General features: G+C 38.3%; 2 protein-coding genes across 4 annotated transcripts in view; one reads left to right on the forward strand and one right to left on the reverse strand.

Moving 5' to 3' along the window:
* The window catches only part of LOC100115233 (prohibitin-2), a 124,111-nt gene that overhangs the window by 53,288 nt on the left and 46,366 nt on the right, over positions 1–24,457 (forward strand). For all 3 annotated transcript variants that reach the window (XM_031926019.2, XM_031926021.2, XM_031926020.1), the window contains exon 3: positions 19,648–19,965. In XM_031926019.2, the coding sequence (XP_031781879.1) occupies positions 19,648–19,965 (318 nt within the window). The remainder of the gene's footprint in view (positions 1–19,647; positions 19,966–24,457) is intronic.
* Positions 21,857–23,174, reverse strand: LOC116416738. Its single transcript, XM_031926018.2, has 2 exons — positions 22,377–23,174; positions 21,857–22,211 (listed from the first exon to the last, which is right to left on the reverse strand). The coding sequence occupies exons 1-2, from the start codon at positions 23,157–23,159 to the stop codon at positions 22,011–22,013; spliced, it is 984 nt and encodes a 327-aa protein (XP_031781878.1). The 5' UTR covers positions 23,160–23,174; the 3' UTR covers positions 21,857–22,010.

The raw sequence follows: 24,457 nt of genomic DNA on the forward strand, positions 1-24,457 counted from the left end.
ACTTACGATAAAGAAATACTCGCGATCGTGTTTGCCAAAGAGCAATTTCGGCATTGTTTATACGGCCGAAAATTCACGATAGTCACGGATCACGAGGCGCTCAAACACTTCCACATATCGAAAAAACCGGACCTAAGATTTAACCGTCTAAAAGCGGCTCTTGTCGGATATGATTTCGACATAATATACCGTCCGGGCAACAAAAACGCGAACGCCGACGCGCTTTCGCGCAATCCAATACTCAAACCGGGTGAAACTAATCCCGATTTACCACGACTAGAACTATACGAATTAGCAGAAAAACAAATCGAGGCGGACCCCGACGAGGAAGCCGGCGCACCTCCCGGTAGAATTTTCCGCGCGCGAGCGATCAAACAGCTAGGCGTGAATAAAAATCAAAAAACGAAACAAGCGATATCGGACTCTGATGAGTCAAGGAAAACAAGCGAATTAAAGAAAAAATGCAATGACTCCGCGCTGATTTACAAAGCCGGAGAAACTTTAGCCATAAGAAACGAATTTGAAGACTTTTACCTATGCCGCGCGCTCCACGACATTTACCACGGCGACGATGTGATCAAAATTCAATGGTTTACCGAAATTAAAAACTGTAAATTCACATATGAGTTGGACTACCAAGATTCCACGAGATTTGATTGCATTTTGACTAATACTTCGTTAAAGAAAGCTGGTAAAAATAGATATACATTGTCGAAAACCGAGCGCGAGCGCATAAGGAAAATACTCGCGGAATCAATCGAATTCAGAGCGTCGCCGCGAATCGTGCAATCTACGGCCGCAATGGACTTCGGAAAAGAGCCAGACTCCGATGCAACTATGAGTACAGTGCAATCGGTCGTTTCAAATAGCTCGAGCTGCGGAGTAATCCTACCCCCTGGGGCAAAAGAATATTTAAATTACGTAGCGCCACTGAGCGTCGTAACGCGCAAGGCAAAAGCCAGCCAAAGCCAAATATCGCGCAAGCCCTATTCGCCCAGCAACACGAGCAGCAGTGACGAAGGCGACGTAATGCAAGCATCAGGAGTCGCGCCGGAAATAGAGCCACTCCAATCATTCAAATTCCCCGCTAAACCCGTGATCGCTGACGAGGCGTCAATACGGAGCAAGATAAGCTCACCCGAACTTCCTCGACGTATGCACGCGAGAAATCCGGACCAACGCGAGGCGAGCGTATCGCACACGCCCAGAGTCGACACTAATAAAGTCACGGCGCCGCGCAACGAAGACGCGCCGCGTCCACTCGGCTCTCCGGTCAAAACCTGTACTCCAGAAATATGGCAATTATGCAACGGTAAATTTCAAAAGAAACTCGTCATGAATATTGAAGAAAAGGAGATCAAGGGTAGAGACGGGATGCAAATTAATATATACGAGGCAGAACCATCCGTAGCGTCCGAAAAAGGAAAAACAAACGACAGCTTGGTAATTGAAACGCCGGAAATTCCGAACGACAATGCGCGAGCGTCGAATACTTCAGAAAAAAGCAAAACGCCGCGCGCGCGAAAAACGAGCGCAGCTGCCGGAATGGAAGGTCAGATTTCGAGAAACGGAGAACTACAGACACGAGAGAAGACATCCGAACCAGGAAGCGGAACGAAGGCGCTCGCGCATCAGAGCGCTGACGAGTCAGAATCTGGAGACGTCGGCCCCTTCGAGGATTTCGCGGGCATACCACGAAATTACGATCGCAAACCCGATCCGTCCGCCGAAAACTCGTCGGTTAGTTCGGGAAACGTGCTTATGCGTACATATATACGGAAAAAGCGTTGCGCCGAACCGCACGTAGAGCTGGTACGCTCGGATGATATACCAAGCTCGCCCCCAGGGAACTGCCTGTTCTTTTCGCTGATTAAAGCAGCGAAGCTTAATATCTCGGCAATAGACCTCAGGAAACATCTGCTTAAATCGCCCGCAATAAATTCCTGTGGCGAACCATCCGAAACCATGAGGATACTTAAATCCAAAAATGAATACGGCACCGTCGATTGCGCCTACCTGTTCGCGCAAGAGCAAGGAACACGAAGCCCGCAAGGAACGCGACAGGAGTGGCGCCGAATCGGCCATGAGCGTGGGGAGCAATATTATAATCGCGACATGCACTAGCCCAGACCCGTTTGCCCAGCCAACTCAGGCTATGAGCGAATCTCCAAACATAAGCAACGTGTCGCTAGTCCTCAACCCAGCCACATCTATCGCCTCACCAACGAGAACTAGAATTTCGAGCTTCGATAACTCCGACAAATCATGCGCAGACGCCCCTCCGCAAAACCAAAGCCACCCAAACGGTCCAGAAAGCCCGCCACAGATGAACTTGCGGGACAACCGCGAGGACGCGCCTATTCTTTCAAGCCCGAATTTTGGTGCAAGCATGTCCGCAACGAAGCGCACTAGTGACGCGGGCAATAGCATCGCCACGAGCGATGACGAAAAGACAGCTGCCGCTGTAAGTGCAGCGTTATCGCACCCAAAAATGAAACGGTACGTCGTGGCCGGAGCCAGGCCTCCGCGCGAGAAGCCACCTTGGGCTATTCCCGACGGCCAAGAACCCCAGCCCTTCGTTCACATGCAGTCCTTGAACGAGCACCCCTTCCGTTATCAAGAAAACTTAGTTTACCTAACTTCGTCTGACAATTATTTAGCGACGGAAGTACAGGAGGCGCTCGTCGAACGAGGCTATATAAACCCGGCAGATTTGGAAAACAAAAAGTTCGGAATCGGTGAAATAAACATCATCGACGGTAAAGGATTTAGCGTGATCGGGGTTTATATCAAAGCGCACTTCGACGATCGCCCCCTACGCGTAGATCTAATAAAATGCTTGCGTAACCTAAAGAACGTCTTGGTAGCTAGGGGCTTGAACAGCGTAGCGTTAATCCGAGATCTCGAAATGCTGACACCGGTCGAATGGACAAAATTAATAGAATTATTCGACACCACTTTCATGAACAAGCGCGTGGCCGCGGTACTTTATAAGAATAACCTGCCGGTACCCCCGGTTAACGAGCGCTTTAAATTAATCCAAGAATACCACATAGCGGCGATGGGCGGACACCGCGGAATGACGAAGACATATAGCAAAATTGCGAATGATTTTTACTGGCGCAATATGCGCCCAGATATTAACCAATTCGTCGCCCGATGTGCCGTCTGTCAAAGCAACAAACTGGTCCGCGTAAAAACTCGCTTGCCGATGCTGATAAGTAACACGCCATCAACTCCATTCACGCAGATAGCGCTAGACTTTTACGGGCCCTTGGAGAATTCGAGGCGCGGGAATAGGTACATTTTATCTATCCAAGATATGCTAACGAAGTATATCATTTTAATCCCCACTAAGCATGCAAGCGCCGACGAAGTGGCGCGAGCCCTAACGGAAAAAGTCATCTGCGTATTCGGGCCACCTGCCGCTATCGTAACGGACCAGGGCTCTCACTTCCAGAACTGGGTGCTAGAAAAGCTCGCGAAAATCTTTCAAATTAAAAAGTTCTGCACTACAGCGTACCATCCGCAATCAAATGGCTCAATAGAGCCTTGCGAAAATACGTGAAAGATACGACGCGATGGGACGAGTGGACAGCGATTTGCCAACACGCATACAACTGCACGGAACACGAGAGCACTCGTTACTCGCCTCACGAGCTGCTCTTCGGTACAAAACCTCGCACTCCGTCTAGCTTCTCGCCAAGTACCGATGACGTTACATACAACCAATACATTGACGAAATGACGATGAATTTGACAGCCCTACAGACGACCGCGGCCATGAATCTGGTCCAGTCGAAGTACCGATCAAAACACTACTACGACCGGAAACTTAACACGAAACACTTCCGGGAGGGCGAAACCGTCTTTTTGCTAAAAGAACCCAAAAAGGGAAAGCTGGACGCGATCGAGTACCTCGGGCCATTTGAAATCATCGACATTAACAGAAAAACGCACAACGTGACGATACGCAACGACGAGATCACAAAGACTGTGCACATGAACAAATTAAAGCGGCCGAGTGAATTAGCCAGGCAGATGAACGCGTCGGAAGAAGAGTAGGAACAGGACGTTTTTTTTTTCTGTTTTTTTTTCGCGGCACCGGACGTTCCGACCGCTCCAAAAAAAAAAAAAAAAAAAAAAAAAAAAAAAAAAAAAAAAAAAAGACGTAACATTTATGCCCCATAGAGATCAATCTCCGGCGACTCGCTACATGCGCCAGCGAGCTACTGGCAACAAAAACTAACGCCAACTAATATTTTAGGGTAGCCGCGGGAAGCCGCCAGGAGAACTTCAACGCGATCCCTGACCCTGGATCGGCCCCATTCATTCGCCTACTGGGAGAAAATGTAGGCCTTATCACCGAAAAAATCGCACCACTCGCTACGTCCAGCACAGACTGGAAGCTAATCCAGAAAGTGGACCTACACCATACTTCAGAGCGAGCGAAACGCTAGAAAAACATACTGCGTTAGTGGCGCACGCATGCGGCCCTCATTGCGAAATTGGGGAGTTGCAGCAAGCGGTCAAAGAAGCCGTACGCCAGGCGGGAAGGGTCATGGATTTATTACTGGTACATAATATCGGGGATGAACCACGCCGCGCACGAAGATCGCTACTTCCGTTTATCGGTACGATACACAAATTTCTGTTTGGCACGCTAACAGAAGCCGACGAAGCAGAAATCCAAGAGGCCGTCAGAGCCATAGCAAACGATACCAAAATCACTGCGGCGCTGTTGGCGAGCCAAACAGAGATTATCGATCGTGCCTTATCCAACTTGGATAAAAAGTTGACAAGGCTGGAAGCTACAACAGCCGTCCTAATAAACAAATCAATCACATCGGACAACGAGATCGCGATACGCAGTGCGGTACAAACCGTAAAGGACAACCTACTGCAATTTAAATTGGACACGGAAGTCCTGACAGATGCAATTTTGTTCGCGACACAGGGCATGGTTCATCCGCGGATTATGCCACCAGAAACGCTATTATACGCGGCGAAAACAGCAGCCAACACTATCGCGAATGCAAAATTCCCCGCGCCAGACGGCAACTTCTCCGCCATACCAATCCTTAAAATATCCAAAGTAACGGTACTACTGGTCAACAGTCACCTGGTGTACCAGATAGCCATCCCGCTCTTAGATATCCAAAAATTTAATTTATTTAAAGCCTCACCGCTGCCATCTGTTCAGCGCGCGTTAAATATTCCAAACATCGCGGCCTATATTTGGCCCGAATTTCATTTCTTCGCAGTAAGCGAATCTAACAGATCGTACATGCCTATACCACCTGAACGAATCAATAAGCTACGCAAGCTCGGCGACCTGCTAATTGCAGTTAACCCTGAACCAATTAGGGAAATTCGAAGCAACGGCGCATGCGAAATCAAAATCGCGTCAGGGCACGCGCTGGGAAAGGCCGAACACTGTGATATTCGAATAAAACAGCTACGTGACACGGTGTGGCTCAGACTCCATAAAACAAATGCCTGGATTTTTTCCGTCAGCAATGCAGAGAACATTTACATACAGTGCCAGCGAGCCGAACAAATAACATCTGAAATAAGTGGCACAGGGGTACTCGAGTTACGCCCAGGGTGCTCAGCGCACACGGCGAACGCACACTTGGCCGCCTCGCGATCGCTCACATCTTACGCAAACGCATCAGTTTTCGATATAGTCGTATTCAACGTCTCCGCAATGCTAACCGAAATAGGTAATATCGAAGGCAAAGCGATCGAACTGCAACAAGCAATCGAGATCGAAGCCAAAAATCGAGCGGAAAACTCGCACGGCGTAAAATTCGAAACCTTGGAAACTGGTACGGCTCTTCGCGATATAACAACAAAGGCACGCGAAATCGCGGATCGCAAAGAAAAGTCATTCGAGCTAGAGAATTTGTCAAGCTTCACGTCAAAATTCAGCTACTCAAGCTGGACGGTTGTAATAATAATAATTGTAATCATAAGTGGCGTATGGACCATCAAAAAGCGTCGCGCCGGTCAGTCAACGCGCAAGCTAATTAAGCAGCAGGAAAAACAGCTAGAGCTGCAAACCTTGAGGGAGATGAATCGGGCTAGGAGCCGTGACTAGATCTGCCATCTACGCAACGTCCACAAACAATTTCCTTTTCCCTCTGTACACCATTCACAGCAAAAAAAAAATAAAATAAAGCCAAATTGCGACTAGTACTGAAACGACACTAGCCGCGCAAAAGCTTAAACGCTCTCTACTATAATAATAACGAATGCTTCTTTTTCAGGAATTAGAAAATTAAAATATTATCATTAATAACCCATTATGTAACCTACATTATCATTTATTAGCTTTATGGGTTTTATATATTACTGTATTCGATTATTTCAGGGGTACTATTATTAGTATTAATATTTTGGTGTAAAACAAAATAATGGTTAATCAATTGTTCATAAAATATTACTTATCTCGTAGAATAATCAGCGGAATTATTATCCAGTCTACCGCACATCTAGTATTAAGGAATAGAATTATGTACATACAGGAGCTTCGATCCATACAATTTGTAAAGTAGCAGCGGCTGCTAAGGAACAACATCCGCGTTTACATGCACACACCCACACATACACACACACACACACACACACACAAAACACATTCATCTAGCGTCTTGCACGCAGAGGACGGAAGAGAACGAACTCACACACCCTCATAATTCAAACGGGGACACACACACGCATAAATACGCACACATTCACACAAAACTGACATACATATGCACTTTTCGGCGCAGTGTTCTAATCAATTTTTTTGCATAGGTTCTGTTTTTTTTTCGGGCGACGGGGACGTCTGCCCACGCGACCTCGGACGTGTCACGGACGAGCTTTGGGCTCTCCGGCGGCATCTCCGATGGCCTGCGTTTCCGGCGATGCACCAGACGCATTGTCAGCATTAGAACACCACGGCCCGAAAGTTTCCGCGTGCAGAAGTGCAACGCTGCACTTCGGCACGTGGAACCGCTCACCGTCGACGAGTCGCGTCGACGAGCGAGCGGAGAGACTACCGGCGACACTCCTAGCGAGCGGAGCTCCAATATTACGGAACAATAAATAGTGCAACAGCAACCTATCCGTCTCTTCTCTCTCCTCGTGTTGACTCTCCCTTCCGACACAGCTGGTCAGAAGCGTGATTTTTGTGCGCGTCCTGGACGGCTGTCCACCATCTCCTGGCGCGAGCGAGGATAACAGCGGTTATCCCTCGCGGGCAGCAGAGGCACGGGCAGCAGGGTCTCTTTGGTACGTGTGGTGTGTCTGGAAAGGGTCGGCCACGTCTGGGCTTTCCGGGTTCGAGTTAGTGATGAGCGTGGCGAGTGAATGCGAAGGAGTTGTCCGGGGATAAGCAATAAAGCGTCGCCCGATGCACGAGCTTGGCCGAAGTGTCACTCCATGAGGAGGAGTGCCGGGGGGTTCGTACGACCGTATGTATGAGTATTTGGGTGAATGAGTTCGGCTTATATCGTTTTAAAATATTGTAGACTGATTTTTTTAAGATATAATCAGAAAAAATTACGTGTAGAATGTTATCAAGGTCTTGTTGATCACATTAAAAAAAGTCCGCTAAACAATAATAAAAATTTTGAAAATAACGAAAGATTAGGTAATTTGTTTGTTTTGCCATCAACGTATAGCGGAAGTCCTAGATACATGCACCAAAGTTTTCTTGATTCAATGGCTATAATGCAAAAAATAGACAGCTCACCAAATATATTTGTTACAATAACAACTAATCTAAAATGGCCTGAGTTGAAAACAGTACTAAAAAAATTTCCGCCAGGAACTTCATGCAATGATATTGCAACAATTACTGTTAGATTATTTTATTGTAAATTTCGAGCAATCCTAGCTTCTTAGTAGAGAATATTTTTAGAAAAATTATTGCTTATGAATACGTAATTTCATTTCAAAAAAGAGAGCTTTCGTACGCACATTTATTGTTAGTATTGGATTATAAGTCAAAATTAACAAATTCTGATAAGATTGATGAACATATTTCAGCTGAAGTTCCTGATGAGAATGATGTGGAATTACAAGAATTAGTATTCAAACATATGTTACATGGACCTCATTAAAAAAAAACACTATGTTATGATGCAGTTAACAAAACTTGTTCAAAAAAATTTTCAAAAGCTTTGTGTGATGCAACGCAATTTGATGTAACGGGCGGAGATAGCGCCCGTAAGAGCTAGTCGGCGCGAGTGCAGGGTAGTACGTCGTTGGCTCAGTGGTTTGAGATCTCGGGGACGTGGGGTCGAATCCTCCTCGTTGCTTTACTTTTGTGCGTATTAGTTCCCGGAAACCCCGTTACATTGAAAAGAATGGTTTTCCTAGATATCGTTGTCATAATAATGAAAATAAAAACTATTTCTATAACAAAAGACTTTATAGTAAACCTGAAAGGTTGATACTATAATGGTTGTTCCCTATAATCCAACTCTTCTTTAAAAATATAACTGCCATATTAGTGTTGAATATTGTGCATCTATTATGAGCATCAAATATTTATACAAATATTTACACAAAGGACATGATCCTACTTTTATTAAAGTGAGTAAAAACGATAACGAAGATAAAGTAATATACGATGAAATAACAGAATACATGGATTGTAGATACGTAGGGCCAATGAAAAATGCATGGCGTATTCAAGAATTTGTGCTCGTTCTCACAGTGAAGTTAAATTAGCTATTCATTTACAGAATCAACGAAAAATAATTTTTGATGGAAACAACATTGATATAGATTCTCTCAATCACGAGACAACTTCAACAACATAGTTTAAACTGAATAAAATTGATGATTATGCCAGAAATTTGTTGTCTTGTGATATACCTGAACATAATGTTTTTACTGAAAAAAGTAGATTAGACGTAAAAACTATTCAAATACTTTAGGAAGAATAATCTGTGTGATTCCTAACGAACGAGAGTTATTTCACTTAAAATTAATATTACACAGAGTTAAAAGGGCAACCTTATTTGATGCTTTAAAGAACTTTGAAAATGAAAGATATTCAACGTTTACTGGAACAGCAATAGCCATGAGATTAATTAAAAACGATGAAAAAAATTTTTCATATATTTGATGAGGCATGTACAATTCTGTTACCGAAGCAATTGCGTTTGTTTTTGCCTGGGTTTTAATTGTAAACAAATTACCATTAGTACAAACTGTTTGGGAAAAATACAAGAATTTCTTTTTTGAAGACTTTGTAGTACTTGAATTCATTTGATTGGCATACAAATTGTAATGTTTTTTTGTTATTAAAGTAAGCCTAATAAAAACTGAAAGTTTTATAGCATAGCTTGCTATTCTTTTTTACCTTCGCTTTACTTTTCAAATTTCTGAACCAGCAGCAGTAAAACTTTTTTGATTATAAAAAAAATGTGTTATCCTCGAAGACACTGGCACACCAATTTGCAATGAACGTGGGGGTTGGCGAGCGAAGCGATGAGCAGGGTGAGTACCCCTCTAGTAATAATAGAAATATAAAACACAAACAATAATAAAATAATATATTATCATTAAAATATAGTTTAATTTAAAATCAGAAGTAAATACATTATAACATTAAAGCATAATACTTATTATTTAAATTTAAATTAAATTCAAAGATTATGTCATGGTGATGGTCATAGCTTCTTAGATGTTCGTCACATCGATATTTGACGATGAGATGAATTAACTTATAAAAGGCGCGATATAGAATAGATGTTGATGTCATGTTTATTGAACTGCTTCGATTGGTTAGAGTCATACAACAGATATATGACATTGTGATTGTTTTAAATCAGTTTTCTAATATACTTAACACGGGATCTATTGCCGTATAATAGCGCGTTTATTAAAGTTACTATGTCAGTGCTGTCTATTTATTAGTCAATACTATAAATTTAATTGTAAACTAATATAAAAATTTAAGTTAATAACATTGAAGTCTTTAATTTAAGTTAAATATAATAACCAGATAATTTTAAATTTATAAGTTAAAAAATATTAAATGAAAAAGTATATCAATGTAGTAATATAAGCCATATTTCGTGGGGCATGTGGTAGTATGGCAGCCGGCAGGGTAAATTGCTAACGTTATTATACTAATAATAATATTAATCATTTCAATTTAATGGTTAAGTGTTAGCTATTGATTAAATATAAGTATATATACTTTATTTATAATATATTTCCTTTTTTTAAAATATTATTAATTGTTTTTTATTATTGAATATATTTAGTCTTTATTAAAGTGGTATATTATATACCGCAGATGAAAATCACTAGTAAAATTTTTATTTGTCTAATTTTTTTGGTTGTTAAACAATAAAAAATTCTCTTCATGTATTTTACACGATGAAAACTAGGTAAAATTGACCCCTAATTTAGGTTACACATTTTTTACTGATACATAACAATTCGACATTTATTATTACAGCGAATAGCGAAACAGGGTCTATGATACAATGCACTATAATTATACAATAAATGTACCAACAAAAATTTGTAACTATAGCAGACAATGTCCAGGTATCAAAATCACCTCCAGAATGTCGAGACATGGTCTATGATACATAGCACTAAGTATATAATAAATGTACTAGAAAGAAATTTTCATCTTTAGTAAACGAAGTCCAGGTGTCAAAATGATTCTGAGATCAACTCATTATAGTTATAATAAACGGAATATATGATACCTTCAAAATTACAATAAGATTAACCACAAAAAAATTCGTTTATAGTCATAAGTATATGATCTGAGTTAAAATTCCAGGAAGACCAAAATTACAAGTCCAGAAAAATCCCTGAAAAATCCGGAAAGTGCGATATTTCATTTTTACATTGAAATATTGCAATATTGGTGAACTAAAGGAAAAAAAATAAAACGGTGGGAATATTCTTGAATGTTAGGACTCATGTAACAGTTAAAAAACTCTCAATTAAAATTGGAGGAATTTGAATAAATTGAACTGGAAATGACGTTCTGAACAGAAATTTAAGCAAATTATATTATGTAGATATACACTCGCGCACCGCCGCTTTGCTCTCTCTCTCTCTCTCTCTCTCTCTCCCTCTCTCTCTCTCTCTCGCTCGCTCGCCTATCTATAATTGTTGCTGAACGAAATATCGCCATGAAATTAATGCACATGCAAGACTGATCTTGTATTTCATGAATTACGGGAACCTTTTAATCATAAAAAAAACCGCTGCCAATTCTTTGGCACGTAGCTTCCTCCAACAAAATTTATAGTTCAAATAGATAAAATATTGTTCAAATATACAGTATATTAATAATTTTTAAAATACTTTCAATCTTAATTATTTTACATAAGGAGCACTCGTCACATTATTAAATCATATAATTTTTATGAAAAATTTAAACCTCAATATTTTAAATACTATAGGGTTCTCATAACCTCATAAAATCATGAATTGTCTTAAAACATTCTGAACTTTAGTTAGCGAATTATAAGATTTAACAGAAATAGTAATTTTCAGTTATACAAGGTATACAGGGTGAGAGACAACGAATTTGAATACTGATATCTTTTAAACTAATCGTTTTAATAAGCTGAAAAAAAACCTAGCATAGGTGATCAAAAGATCGATATTTTCCCAAAATTTCAACTTAATTAAAGCCTTTTTACTCCGGTCATCGTACGACATAAAAAACTCATTTTTTAAGTTTTCGATTTTTAGCTCAAAAACTAGTCATCAAAATGGTATACAATTTTTATAGCAAATAGATATTATTGTATTTTATTGTAATACATTTTTTCAAAACGTTTAACGATTTAGTTTTGGAGATATTGAATTTTTTTATAAAATCACCTTTTTATCATAAAAATTGAACGGAACGATCAATCTGGAAAATCTTGCGGTAAAATGTAAGCATATGTATTTGGATACACTCTTTTAGATACACTATTGTTGAATATATTGTATAGATCATATTATCAAAAAAAAGAGCAAAAATATTTTTTCAAAAATCAAAAAATGGCTATAATATGGTTATAAAATGGTCAAAATCATACAAAAAATGTTCCCGAATTTAGAATCAGAAAACATGTATGCATGCCAAATTTTATTACGATCGATCGCGTGGTTCCAGATTTATAACGGTATACGTACACACACACACGCGCGCGCGCGCGCACACAGAACAGGGCCAGCAAGTCTGACGGGACTCCAAGACCTCCCAGACCAGATGCTTTTTCATCAAGGCTGCAGAAGGAAAGAGCTATACAGACATTTTGTCCAAAATGAAAGCGGCTCCGTCACTCAACACACTGGGAAATAGCGTAAATAAAATACGTAAAACAGTTGCAGGCGATCTTCTGATAGAGCTTAAACGCACTAAAGAATTCAAAACCTCGGACTTCCAAGAAGCAGTTAAAGCGGTACTGGTGGAGGGCGCCACAATAAAAGCACTCCAGGATAAAGAAACCATTGAAGTAAAAGATCTGGACATGCTTACCTCAAAAGAGGAGGTACTAGAAGCACTAGAGAAAAAAATTTGCGAAGAGAACATCATAGAAGTCTTTACGATAAGATCTCTGCAAAATACATATAGTGACACGCAGATTGCTGTGATACGGATACCAGCTCAGATAGCGTCTAGGATGACTAAGCTACAGAAGATCAGAATAGGATGGGTCAACTGTAGAATCCGGGTGGCTTACCGCATAAACGAGCCGCTTAGGTGTTATAAATGTCTAGGTTTTGGCCATATCGGTAGAAACTGCACAGTAACTGAAGACAGAAGTAAGCTTTGCTTTAAATGTGGAAAAGATGGGTACAAAGCGAAGGAGTGTAAGACCAACCCAACTGTGTACTCTGCAAAGGAGGCACAGGGGGGAAAAGTGACAACGCAGCTGGTAGCTACGCATGCCCAGTTTACCGAGCTGCAGTAGAAGCCACTGACAGACGAAAAAAATGAAAATAGTTGAATATGAATCACTGCGCGATTGCACAGGACCTACTAAGCCAGTATGTCCGGGAGACAGGAATCGACATAGCCATCATCTGAGAACAATGCAGAGACCTGGACAAACCATCGTGGGATATGGACAGTACGGGTAAAGCGGCGATATGGGCATGCGGAGACGCCACTTTATAGGAAAAAATGACCAGACGTAACTGGAAGTAACAGCTATTCCTAAAGCGGAGGCGAATGACGAAACCATTTCAGCAATCACTACAGAGGAATTACTGGCTGCATGCAAAAGTATTGGGAACAACAAGGCTCCAGGCCTGGATGGCATACCCAATATTGCGTTGAAACAAGCTATACAGGCACGCCCCGATGCCTTTGTGGACTTGTACAACTCATGTCTTGAAGAAGGGACGTTTCCTAAGAACTGGAAGAAGCAACGCATGGTGTTTCTACCAAAAGGAGATAAGCTACCTGGAGAAGCTTCCTCATACAGACCACTCTGCATGCTGGACACCCCGGGCAAGATCTTAGAGCGTATAATCGGCGTTAGAATGGACCAAGTTATTGAAAAACCAGGCGGACTTGCGAAATATCAATACGGTTTCAGGAAAAAACGCTCCACTATTGATGCCATAAGCTTAGTAGTTGACAACGCTAGAACTGCAACAGAAGGAAAAAGATGGAAAGGAGGATCCAAGAAGTACCGTGCTATTATTAAGCTGGATGTTAAAAATGCGTTTAACTCAGCTAGGGCAAGGTACAAGAGGCACTACGGAAAAAAGAGGTACCCGCATATATAAGAAGGACTACGTCTGACTACCTGAAAGACAGAACCCTTTTGTATGACACAGAGAGCGGTACGAAAACCTATCAAGTAACCGGAGGTGTCCCACAAGGGTCAGTGCTCGGCCCACTATTGTGGAACATCATGTACGATGGCGTACTTAGGCTAGAGCTACCCGAAGGTGCAACAGTTGTAGGGTTTGCAGATGACATTGCAGTAGTGGTAGTAGCAAAGCAAAAGGAAGAGGTGACGGAAATCGCTAACGAGGCAGTAAGTAGAATCCACGATTGGCTAAAGCAGACTGGACTTTAGCTTGCTAGCCATGAAACGGAGTCTATTCTTATATCCAGTAGAAAGAAAATAGAGACAATAATGCTGTCAGTGGACGGACATGAAATAGACTCAGCCGACCATTAAGTACCTGGGAATCACCATAGACGCCAGACTAACGTTTAAGCAGCATCTTGAGAGGGCGAGCAATAAGGCAGCAAAAGTCGGTGCTGCACTATCGCGACTAATGTCAAATGTAGGTGGGCCAACGCAGGGCGTAAGGTTACTCCTAGCGAGTGTAACTACATCAATTATGTTATACGGTGATCAAATATGGGCGGACGCTATGTTGGTGAAGTCTTATGCACGAAAGCTGTCAACAGTTTATAGAAGATGTGCATTGCGGGTCGCTTCTGCCTACCGAACAGTATCAGACGATTCAGTATGCGTTATTTCAAGTATGCCGCCTATTGACCTCCTAGCAACAGGACGAAAGAATATATGCGAAGAAAATCGGCGTGGTGACAATACTCAAAAGGAAGTTCGGAAATCCGCTAAGGAACAAACCCTAGCTGAGTGGCAAAGACGATGGGACTTCAATGGATATGGGCGATAGACGCACCGCCTCATACCATGTATTGTAGGCTGGACCAATAGACGACACGGGGAAGTGAATTACTACCTTACGCAGTTTTTAAGCGGACATGGGTGCTTTCGAGCCTACCTACACCGCTTCAAGGTAGAGGATAATCCAAATTGCCCAGTATGTTTTGAAGCAAACTAAGATGCGGAACATGTCTTCTGCAATTGTTCGCGATACGAAATGAAACGAGAGGGACTCGAGCAGTATTTTCAGGCTAAGGTGACCCCTGAGTCAATGATGACAGCTATGCTAGCGTCGAAAGATGGCTGGTGCGCAGTTAACAACTACGTAAGGACTATTATCAAGAAGGTTAGAAATTACGATGAGTATAGAAGGGAAGAACATGGCAAGACAGCTGAGTAAAACTATTGCTAGACGAAGGCCACTAGGTAATAGATACAAAACGCTCCACAGACTGATGCAGAGGAACGTAGGTCACAGAGTTGAGCTCTCACTCCCCTGTCCCATGCAGAGGAACGTAGGAGCTAGGGTTGAGTACCTCTAAGTGCTCCTCAGACCGATGATGAGTTGAACCCAGACTCCCTTAGCCGATGCAGAACAACGTAGGTGTCGGGGTTGAGTCTGTCCAGAGGATGGCCGGTCGATGCTGCTCGAAGTAGACGACCGGACGATGCGGCAGGAAGCAGACGACTGGACGATGCAGGAGGAAGAAAACTGCAGGACGATGCAGAATGAAGAAGAAGAGTTTAATCCTGAATCCCTAATCACCTTGGTGGATGGGGGATGTACGGAAATGTCAAACTTCAAAGGAGAAGCCAAAAAAGGCTAGTTAACGGGCCCCACGGAAGTATTGTTCAACGATAGTACCTGTGGGGATCCGATATCGGAGGGCCACTTGTGCAGAGCTTGCTCTGCCTACGCCACATATAAAAAAAAACACACGCACACAGCCATCCGCACGGATATTTTCTAAAAACGCATGATTCGTACTCCAAACACCTCCAAATGCGTTTCTACGAAGTTTCAGCGAAACTGAAAATTTTACTATTACAAAGCTTTCTCTTAGGAGAAAGCAAAATATGAGTAACACTGACAAAATAAAAGTAAATCATTTGAAATTTTTCTAGCGATATTTAGTATAAATACCTTTAACTATATGGTGCTAAAACCTTCATTATCCCTGCTGTCCCATTGTCGCACTCGGTGCAATGATTTGTGAATTTTTTTACTGTCCGTAAAATTCAAAGTAAACGAATGGTTCATTTGGGCTCAAATTCAAGATGATACTTTGTATACCTGCAGTTTTGGTATGAATACAGATATTTTGATTTGAAGGCTTAGAAATAATTTGCCGATGAAAATACTGAATTTTTTTTCTTTGCTTATTCTGCCACCTTTTTGTGTATAAAAAATTTTCCAAACATTCAAATTAAAATCCCTGCATTCATACTAAAACTACAGGTGTACAAAGTATCCTCCATGAATTTGAGCCCAAAAAAACCATTCGTTCACTTTGAATCGTATACGGGCAGTGAGCTGAAATGAGTAAAAACCACATTTAGAGAAAATCAACATTAAACTTTATGATTATTGTTGAAAGTATAGCTCAAATTAGTCCTTACCAAATCCTTTAGGACCAAGTTTTCTATGTTCCACACATAGACCTTGTCTCTCAGCAATTATGTGTATACTCACTTATACCTTTGGGCTCTTTACGGCTTTTCTTACCTGTAAACAAAAAAGGACATTTTATGAATTTTTATAGAAATATAAGAAAAAGGTTATTTAATTCTTGTTAATGATAAAACTGTATATTTATCTTTTGGTAGGTATCTTTCTGTAGATAATTACCAGTCTAACCTCCAAATGTTATCAAGTAGGATATTGTAAAAAAAAATGAATACCTGAAAAAGTCATTTTTTTCACAAACTATGAGCTCTATCAAAAAAAAAAAAAAAAAAAAAAAAAAATGATGAGGGTCAATAGATTTTGAGAAAAATAATTTTTTTAATTATTCATGCATCCAAATAATGCGTGTTTTCTTAAAATCTATTGACTCTAAACTAAAAGTGATAAAGATATTTTTGGTTGAAATAACACAAAGAATCATGTAGCACAATAAATAGTGGTAAAGATGATATTGTAAAAGACTTCATGTATCGGCAATTGGTAGCCATTTTCAACTTTTTCAATTTGAGGGATAAATAATTTTGGTAGAGCTCATAGTTTGTGAGAAAAATTACTTTTTCAGATATTCATTTTTTCATAATACGAAATAATGAATACGCTCAGATTTATTTACTAAAATACATACGCCGAGCATTATATACGTATATACTACGGTAAAAACTAGTGTTTTTCACATTTATAATAAAAATTTCCTTTAGATTGAATTTATAAAACTTAAAATCAAAATTATAAGTCCTATTAGACAAAAAATGAAAAATACACAATTTTACGAAAAAATGGTTAACACTTTATTTTAGTATTTTGCTTACAACTTTGCGGGAAATTTTTTTTTGATAATCGGGTTTCAAGAGCGTAATTTACGAAAAATTTCCTGTCAAAATAAGCAATAAAAAAACTCGATTTTTTTCGATGTTTAAAGGTGTTGTATCCCCTTAACCCATTAAAGCCCATGCTAAGACTGGTTGAGATAGCGACAAACAAACTGTGCTATCCTTTGCATAAGTGAAAAATAAAATATACGTATTTTTTCTTATGTCATTTGTAATTGTTTATAACAAATTATTTTAAAAAATTTATAATTTTCAAAATCTGAATGCGGGAATCGATTCTGGAGGTAAAATCAAGACGAAAACCTATATAACACTTTTTTGTCAGAGTTCAATTTGTTAGTGTAATGTAGGAATAAACAATTGCATGTTGGGGAGAAAAAGTGACCATGTCAAGTCCCAAGCAAAATCTATCTGGAATAGCAAAAAACAAACTGTGCCATCCTTTGCATAGCTGAAAAATAAAATATACGTATTTTTTCTTATGTCATTTGCAATTGTTTATAACAAATTATTTAAACAAATTACAAAAAAATTCATAATTTTCAAAATCTGAATGCGGAAATCGATTCTGGGGGTAAAATTGAGACGAAAACCCATATAACACTTTTCTGTCAGAGGCCAATTAGTTATTGTAATGTAGGAAGAAACATTCGGCCTCCTGAGAGTGTTTCAAAAAATCGTATAGAATGAAGCTAATTATTGTATCAAGATCATATATATACCCATCAGAAGAACAGAGTGCCCATTCTTTTATTCCAAATCTGATCGGTTTATTCCTTATACATTGCTTGATACCAAACCTACCAAAGTATTTTACCATTATCTCATCTATTTATAAATTATAGTCAAAGAAACCAAATTGCATACAATTCTCACGAAACATATCATACAGAGTTCTAACCTTCCAGACTTTATCATTTTGATCAGTGTCTTGAAGTTTATAGAATCGTATGTTCTTTGTTATGGCAACGAAATTATTTCTAGACATAAGTTCTGCAATTACTGGGCACTGAAGGATTCGCTTTTTTGACCAGTAATCACGAATACTTTTTCTAGAATTGAAGATAGTAATCATTATGATTGTAATGAATTTTTCTAGATCATCCATACATAAATCAAAATGATTTTCAGAAGTGGCTTCAATGATAAGGTTTTTCATTGATTTCGAAAAGAAAACCTCAAACAACTCCAAAGCATTTTTGGATTGCAATGATGAAATAGGTGAAATATTGAATTTGCTCTCGACATGAGGAGAAATATCATTCAAAGCATCATTTTTCCAATTGTACTTATGATTCGGTTCCAACAATTTTTGAGTCCTTGTGTATGTACTTTTAACGTGTTCGTAAGAACCTGATGGTAATTCATTTGATAATGTATCTTCATTTGGATCACCGTCCGAATTTCCATCTGAACTTTCATATTCATTAGGAATGAATGCTACATCAATATGTTGAGCTTCATCACTATCAGAATCTTCAACTAAATCTGGTAGATCTCTAATTCTCCGTCTCGGCATTATCAGTGACGTTACCAATGTAGAACAAAATAAATTCTAAAAGTTTTCCGAAATTATTATTTCAAAGAATAGATCCAATGTATGAATGTTTTCAACCGTTAGCCCGCCACTCAAACGTGATCTCTAACACGGAAGGATTTGCGAAATGAAATAAACTTATCCAATTACAGTATAAGATCTCAAAATTTATCAGTAAAAAATACTGATATGATTCCACATACCATGCAAGAGAATGAAAACACTTATTTGTCAATAGTTTATTTCTACATAAAGATAACAAATTGAACTCTGACAAAAAAGTGTTATATAGGTTTTCGTCTCGATTTTACCTCCAGAATCGATTCCCGCATTCAGATTTTGAAAATTATGAATTTTTTTGTAATTTGTTTAAATATCTTGTTATAAACAATTGCAAATGACATAAGAAAAAATACGTATATTTTAATTTTCACTTATGCAAAGGATAGCACAGTTTGTTTGTCGCTATCTCAACCAGTCTTAGCATGGGCTTTAATGGGTTAATACGCGATTTCTATGCTAGGCCCGTGCGGAACATATGCTTTCGTTGATTGTAGCCAAATGCTTTTTACGGTCTTGAAAAACTAAAGCAAAGTTAAGGACGATATTACAAATATTTTAAACTCTTACGAACGATCATTTGGCGTTTAGTTCCCAGAATTATTGTAATTCAGTAGACTGTTTACAAACCTTTCGCTTACTGACAGCTAACTCTCTACGCTCTTGAGAGGGAGAAGTCATGCTTATAGAACGCCGCAGCAAGATAAAATTTTAACGGATTTTGTCGGTAGTAAACCTCCTTAACCTAAGAGATAAAACTTAATTTTAATTAGAACCCACGTTAATTTTCCGTTGTTTAAGTTTGTTTTAATATTTCCTGTAATATTATAAGTAATGAGTTTCATTTTTATTCAATGAATTTGTAAAACTCTATAAAGCATATTTATTTGGTATATTTCATAGGTTCTACCTAGCATATGCAATGAAGTTCTTAAATCAGTAGTTGCCAAATTTAATGCATCTCAACTTATCACACAGCGGCAACAAGTTTCTATGATGGTAAGAAAAGAGTTGACAGAACGAGCAAGAGATTTTAATATAATTTTAGATGATGTGTCCATAACAGAATTAAGCTTCGGAAAAGAATATACAGCAGCTGTTGAAGCTAAACAAGTAGCTCAACAAGAGGCTCAACGTGCTGCCTTTGTTGTAGAACGAGCTAAACAAGAAAGGCAACAAAAGATAGTCCAAGCTGAAGGTGAAGCTGAAGCTGCAAGAATGATATCCTTTACTTCGAGTCATAGTTTAATTATACCTCTTTACGCACTTTAATAACGAATTATTTGGTTGAGAAAATGGTGACAGTAAAAATTAAGATATTTAATATTAAAACAATTTTTAAAAAACGCTGCCAATTCATTGGCACGTAGTTTCCTCCAACGAAATTTATAGGTCCAATGAATAAAATATTGTTTTAATATACAGAATATCTGCCTGCTAATGTATGGCGGTTTTTGATACATAATTTAATATATAAGTTTTGGATGGTTCATTGTCCAAAAGTTTGCAGACCCCTCTGTTTTTTATTATAGAATACGAACGCTGCCGTCAATTCTTTTTTCACAGAAATTTACGTACGTTTACATATGTTCCTAACCAACCTAAACATCAAAACAACAGGCTATTCATTAGATAGGTCGCACGCGCAATTCTCGAGAAAATGATTTTTACATTTTAGTTCTTTACTTAAGAACCGCTCGACGAAATCGTTTAACATTTTAGCAATAGATAGCTTTTTTTATGGTCAATCATGAAATAAGCATTTTACTACATTATTTTAGTGATATAAGGAATCAAAAAATTTTCAAAAAAAAAATTGAAACCTTGATATCTTAAGAACCATAGGGGTTTAAAATCTGTGCAATGAACTTAGCCAAAACACATAAAATATCTACTTTTTCCCAAAATCTCAAGTGTAATAAGGCCTTGTTACGTCCGTAATCGAAGCACAAAAACACTCTTTTTTTCAGTTTTCGATTTACTACTGAAAAAAAGTAGTCAAATCACTTAAAATTTTAATGGGATATACACTGAGAGAAAGATATTATTGCCGTAAACATGTACACACGTTAGGAGCAATGATTGCTAATATATTCGTGTACATCTTACAAATATTCTATACGAAACAAAAACAGTTTGTATACATACATAATATTGCGGGAAATATCTGTATTAGTCCAGTAAAATTAGCTGTGAAATCGCCCTGCGGTAGAAGTGGCTGCATTTTGGATATTTGGTAAATCGGGGTCGAAAAAGCCGATTCTGAAATTTGCAGCTTCCTAGAATGAGGGGTTCTATGCGAAAACAGCATGCAAAAGTTATTTTTGCTCATATCTCGAGATCGGCTTGACCTATGAGAAAATGGCTGGTATCAATGGAAAGAGCGTTAAATTTTGCATTGAAAACGATTTTTTAATCGAATCCGATGAGCGCAAAGTTCCGAGATAATTAATGAAAAAGAAATTTGCTTGGTGTAGAGGCAGGGGAGGGGAGTGAGCAGACGACATGGCCGCCGCCGCTCTCTCCGCGCGCAGCGGTGGGACGGCGGGAACCGAGCCGCGTTTGAATGCGTCATGCGAAAATATGATTTTTGATTTCGCGGCGACACCCGGAAAACTTATTGTATGAACTTTTTATTAATATTATCGAAATTAGCTATATAATTATCAAGTATGTATAGTTAATTATGAATTAAATAAGTAATAAATGTTCTCAACAATATAGCTATCCAATGAGCGGAAAAATGACATTACCTTGCATCCCAAATTTGATTTAATCGTTGCACCAATGACGCTGAAAAAATGAAATAGTCATATTTCATATAACATTTGTATGCGCGGCAGCGATTTCTTTAGTTTGAGTTACCCATAGTACATTACGATACAAGGCGATGAGGCACATTCTGGCACGGCGGGGTTAAGCGCCCGAGCGTAGCGAGGATGCTTACGCCGTGCTGGAAAGAGAACATACGACACGAGTATCTAACAAATTATTATTTGAATTTGTGTTTTTTTTTACCTGTAAGTAAATTATTGTTGAAAAATTTACGATAGCATTTTTTAATGTTATTATGAAGCCACATCAATAATACAAGGATAAAACGGTCAAAATATAAATAAATATGATTATTGTAAAAATTTAATATATAATAAAATGGTTATATTATTCTAGTAAATAGAATTGACAGAATTTTTCAGCAAAATTTTTTAATTTTCAGTTTGTGATTCATCAACATCTTCTTCTTGTAAATCATTTATTTCATCATTCTACATATTTTCATTATCTTCTATATCATCTATATCATCTTGTCGCTCTTCTGTATCACTCTCAAGTATGACCTTATGCGAATTTGAAGCATTTTCACAGCTTTGGCCATTGCAATTTTTACAACTGTAACTACATTTTATGCCAGCCTTTTTGCACGAACATCGGGATGTGTTACAATTTGTTTTACATCCACAAAATATCTGAAAATCAAGTTAATTATTTTTTCTTATCACAGTAAATATTACAATAGAAAATATCGAATAGTTCACTAAAGTAAATATTAAATACGTCATTTGGAAATTATTTTCAAAGAAAAATTAGACAATTTCATATAATATATTTTAGGATAACATATAATAACTCACCATCTCCAGTAATTCGACTGGTGCAACTGGTTTAGGATTCATAATAGGTAGTAGCATATTACTCGTTCTCTTCCATCCCCATAATACTGGATCTAAATCGAATCCAAGCCAAATCTGCATTTGGTAATATACTCTTTTAGCATGCTCTCTTAATACCGAATCGGTAGGCGGTAAAGACGATAAAGATAATTCTTTTTTTGCAATTGCTGTAGATGTGCAAAATATTTTATATCTTAATTCATGTAGAGTCAGTTTTTGGTCATCTGCACCATACATTATTATCATAAGTTTTTCAGCAACTCTATATATATCGTCGACATTTTGGAATGGCTTATAAAATATGGATATTAATTGTTGCAAGTCTTCATTTTTTTCTAATAATGTTATAATACTTTTTTTACCTTTATTATATATAGCACTTGTTGAATCACATCCAGCAAACGCATGAGCAAATAAAATGTATTTTTCTAAATGTTTATGATCTCTGCTTGAATATAATTCATTTTTCTTGTTCGGTGACATTTTATAAAAATATATTTTATTTCCACCGATGCAGTGTGTAATTAGTAAAATTAACAAATCTATATCATTGCCGACCACTGAAACGAAACTTTCATTACTATCTTTTAATTCTATGGCCGTACGAATAATTACAGTGTCTGCATCTTCTTCTGAAATTTTTGTATGAATGTTATTTTCCTCTAAATATTTTGATAGTAAATCCACAAAATTTAGTTTATTACTAATGTTTGAAAGAAATTTTGTCTGATTCATTGTTACCATTTTATCTTCAGAGATATCGATTTCGGCTCCGACGTTTTTCTCTCTCCGACAATATCTTTCATATGATTTTACTCCGATATATTCGTTGTTATATCCATCAAAAACAACAGTAACACGACTACCAAAATGTTTAATGATATATGATAAATATAATTTAAAAACTTCTTTGAATTTCTGGCTGTGGGGCCAAACTACAGCATGCAATAACCAGCCTCCGTCTATGACATATATATCTGATGTTTGCAGCGCTAGCAACCTATTCGAAGTTTTAAATAACGGATAAAGTTTTGATTTCTGCGTTTTTCTCATTTGTCCCTTTTCGTTGAATAAGCTTAGCGGATATGGCGTAAGCTCATAAGAAAAAGCTTCGCGTGTTTTTTCAGCGTCTCCATTGAAAATGACACAAATTCTTTGAAATAATAAGTAAATATCAATAGTAGATACTTCATGGTTGTAATCCAGATGTATTCCAGTTGCGGCACTTGCTAAATTGTTAACTTTATATATTTTTGACATTGAAATATTGTCAGCATTTTTCCCAACCATATCTTCCATTCCTTGCAGTCCTTTTTCAATAGCCTTATGACAATCTATATTTGGTCCACCAATTATTCCTGTAGAAAGCGATACCAAAACATGTAGATGATTGAAAGGATTATGATTTTGCAGCCAGGTTACAAATTCGTATATGTCATTGTTATCTCTCTTCATTCGACTCTTAGAAAGATCAACATGCTGTTCACTATTATTCGATTTCATTGCACAGTAATTTTCCAAACACTCCATTACATTAAACGCTGACGGCATGGCAAATAAATAACGTGCAACAACGCTAGAAGTGACACCTCGACCATGCTTTAAATCTGTACCGAAAAACCTCTTTAATGTCTGGTCAATTATCATGTCACTCCATACACCAGACCACGCTTTATCTGATCTACGTATAGTGAAATAGCCATCTTTCGTATAACGTTCAAATTCTAAAGGATCCATTATTACATCCAAATTTGCCATATCTTGAAGATAAATTTGAGCACTTTTTGCATAAGCAAAATGACCACTTGAGTAAAATAATGGTAACATATCTTTAATGCTTTGTAAATGTAGATTCCAATCGCCTAAGCGTTCTGCTTCTATAAACTGTAAGGCTATGGTGACACATTTGAAATATTGTATCCACAATTTTGGCGTTGGACCCTTGCTTTCAATGTTATTTAATTTTTGTATGAATTCTTCTGATAAGTGTTTCATAAAATTATTACTTTTACAGTCTTTTATCAAAGGAGGGTTTTTCATCC

The sequence above is a fragment of the Nasonia vitripennis genome (genome assembly GCF_009193385.2).
Source record: "Nasonia vitripennis strain AsymCx chromosome 3 unlocalized genomic scaffold, Nvit_psr_1.1 chr3_random0007, whole genome shotgun sequence".
In the NCBI taxonomy this organism is placed as follows: domain Eukaryota; kingdom Metazoa; phylum Arthropoda; class Insecta; order Hymenoptera; family Pteromalidae; genus Nasonia; species Nasonia vitripennis.